Source organism: Nestor notabilis, unplaced genomic scaffold (genome assembly GCF_000696875.1).
Source record: "Nestor notabilis isolate BGI_N333 unplaced genomic scaffold, ASM69687v1 scaffold21039, whole genome shotgun sequence".
Taxonomy (NCBI): domain Eukaryota; kingdom Metazoa; phylum Chordata; class Aves; order Psittaciformes; family Psittacidae; genus Nestor; species Nestor notabilis.
In genome coordinates, this window is record NW_009945336.1 from 477 (window position 1) to 2,929 (window position 2,453).

At 53.8% G+C, this 2,453-nt stretch overlaps 1 protein-coding gene across 1 annotated transcript in view; it reads left to right on the plus strand.

Moving 5' to 3' along the window:
- Window positions 1–702: 702 nt before the first annotated feature.
- The window catches only part of ATP1B4 (ATPase, Na+/K+ transporting, beta 4 polypeptide), a 6,864-nt gene continuing 5,113 nt past the window's right edge, over window positions 703–2,453 (plus strand). The window contains exon 1 of the mRNA XM_010022837.1: window positions 703–811. Coding sequence (XP_010021139.1) covers window positions 712–811 — 100 coding nt within the window. The 5' untranslated portion in view covers window positions 703–711. The remainder of the gene's footprint in view (window positions 812–2,453) is intronic.

The window sequence follows — 2,453 nt, forward strand, 5'->3', positions numbered from 1 at the left end:
ACATAGATCCTGCCCAGGTTCAGGGGTGGGTAGGGACAGCTGCCGTGTTGTGTCTCAAGTGGCTCTTATCCAGGCCCAGGTACAGAGAGATTTGTGTTCCTGAGCTCAGTACAGATGAGTTTTCACCACTGAGGCAAAATGCAGATTTTCACCACCTGGGGAGATGCTTTTCCATGAACTTAGTGCAATTAAAGAATAACAACACAGGGATTTCTCCAAAGGCTAACCACTTGCTCACACGCCAAGAAAAACAAGCTAGATGACCTCAAATAATGATGCCTGCTGTCATCTGTGGTAGCACAGAAAACGTGCACTTGAGCTCAGAGATGTTGCAGAAGCGTGGGAACAACCCCAGATCACAGGTTTTCTTTGGTCATGTTCACACAGGTGGAAAAAGATGAGTTTCTGTTAATGCCAGGACAAGGAGACAGAAACCGGTGTGACAGCAGTGATGTGTCATGGAAAAATGGATGCTGGGATCTAAGCATCTTAAGATACAACAGCCAAATCTGCCTCTCTTTAACTCAAGAGTGATGATGGGAAAATGGAAATTTGAAACATTTCCAGCTATTAAGTGCTTTTGCGTTTATTTTTGGCCAATGAGATGTTCAGCTTGGACGTGGGGGTTGTGTTCTGTAACTCTTCCAGGAAAATAAGCAGGAGGAGGAGGTCTGGGTTCCTGACAGAAGGGAGAACGAGACCAAGGCAGACATGGGGAGCAAAACCTGGGCAGACCTGGCTGGGGAGATGAAGATATTCCTGTGGAACCCAGAGGAGAAAACATGCCTGGGAAGAACAGCCAAGAGCTGGGGTAGGTCCTTGCTCAAGCCCCGCTTTCGGGGATCGTTGCCTTTTCTGCTTCACAATGGATGCACTTGCCTGTGAACGTCCTTGATAGCTTGGACTGACCACCCCTGTCCCACATTTCAGGGTAGATGTTTCTAACTAGTGCAATAAAGAACTCATGAGGAGGATGAGCAGAAAACCTTGGGAAAGTTACCCTTGGTCTGGATGTTAATGTTTACTGAGAATGTGAAACAAAGATTTCGGGCTGCCCGGACCGTGTCCTGGGAAGAAGTTAAGAGCCTGAGCAAGTGCAGGTTGGTCTGTCACAGCCATGCACCTCTGCTGCCACCAGCAACCTGGCTCCTGCCTGTGTATGCCAGGAACATGTGGGGAGGTGGCTTTGGGGTCATCAGTGCTGGTGGGGGAACAGCACCTGAATCACGGGGCAGGCATTGTGGGGAGGGTGCTCACTGCGAGGCCACGCAGCCCTCAACGCCTGCATGTGCTCTAGGGTGGCAAGGGCTGGTCATCAGCATCACCCTGCAGCTTCCCGGGGCATGACATGGTGCCTTCTGCAGAGCCCATGTGTGCTGTCGGGGATGGTGGCTGGGATATGACAGTGAGGGTTTCGAGCACCCCATTTGATCCATATCCATGTGGCCTTCAAAAATTATCACCAAGCCTGGAGGTGCCCTGGGTGGTTAAGAGCAGCTCGTGGGGAGCTCTGCTGCAGGATCAGTCTGGGACCAAGGTGCCACAGCACGCTGATGCCATCCACCTTTGCATCTCTGTTCTCCTGACGGCACATAGCCCCCACAGCAGTGAAAATCTTAGCCCTTAGCATCATGCGCACATCCACATGGGTGTAAATGCAGATTATCAGGGGCTGCTGCTCCGTCTTGGCAGCCCTTGTCGGCACAAATGCCCGTGCTTAGCCCCACAGACTGCCTGTGTCCCGGCTGAGTGCTCTGGGTGTCCTGCAGAGCCCATGGTGACAGCCAGGAGAAACAAAGGAACCTGCCCGTAAGCATCAGAGGAGTCTGAAAACGTGCAAGTGTGAGCCTGGGGCAGAAATCCACGTTTGCTCCCCTGTGCCCTTTGCTGGCCATGGGGGCAGCTGGGTTTTGCTGCTCCTTTGTGGATGGGACGGCACAGACTGGAGTGCGGGAGCAGTGTGCGAGTGAGAGTCCTTAGGGACATGGGTTTGGCTCTTCCAGGTGCTGAGAAAAGCTCTGCGAGAGGAGTGGATGTGGCCCGAGCTGGCTATTGCTGAAAGTTACTTATTTACAGCCTCGGGGAGGGTGCAGTGTCCCCCTGCAGCCTGGGAGCATCATGGTGTGCTATACAGCCACACTGCCCTATGGACACACGTACCGCGGCTGCACACGCTTGTGTGCTCACATGCCCGTGCAGGGGGGCAGGAGAGAGGCCTTGAAGCTACTGTGAAAATCCAATCTTCTTTTAAAGGGAGAGCAGTTGGAGGTGAATGGAGCTGAACTTCCCCGCTCTCATCTCACAGGTGAGGAGGAGGGAGTTGGTCCAGCCGTGGGTGCTCCCCTGCGCTGGCACTGAAGGTGTTCCCCAGGCACAGGGTGCTCCAGGGACTTGCGCTGCCGTAATGCAGAGAGCCGGCTGGCCACACGGGCAGCGCTGGAGAGGGCGACACC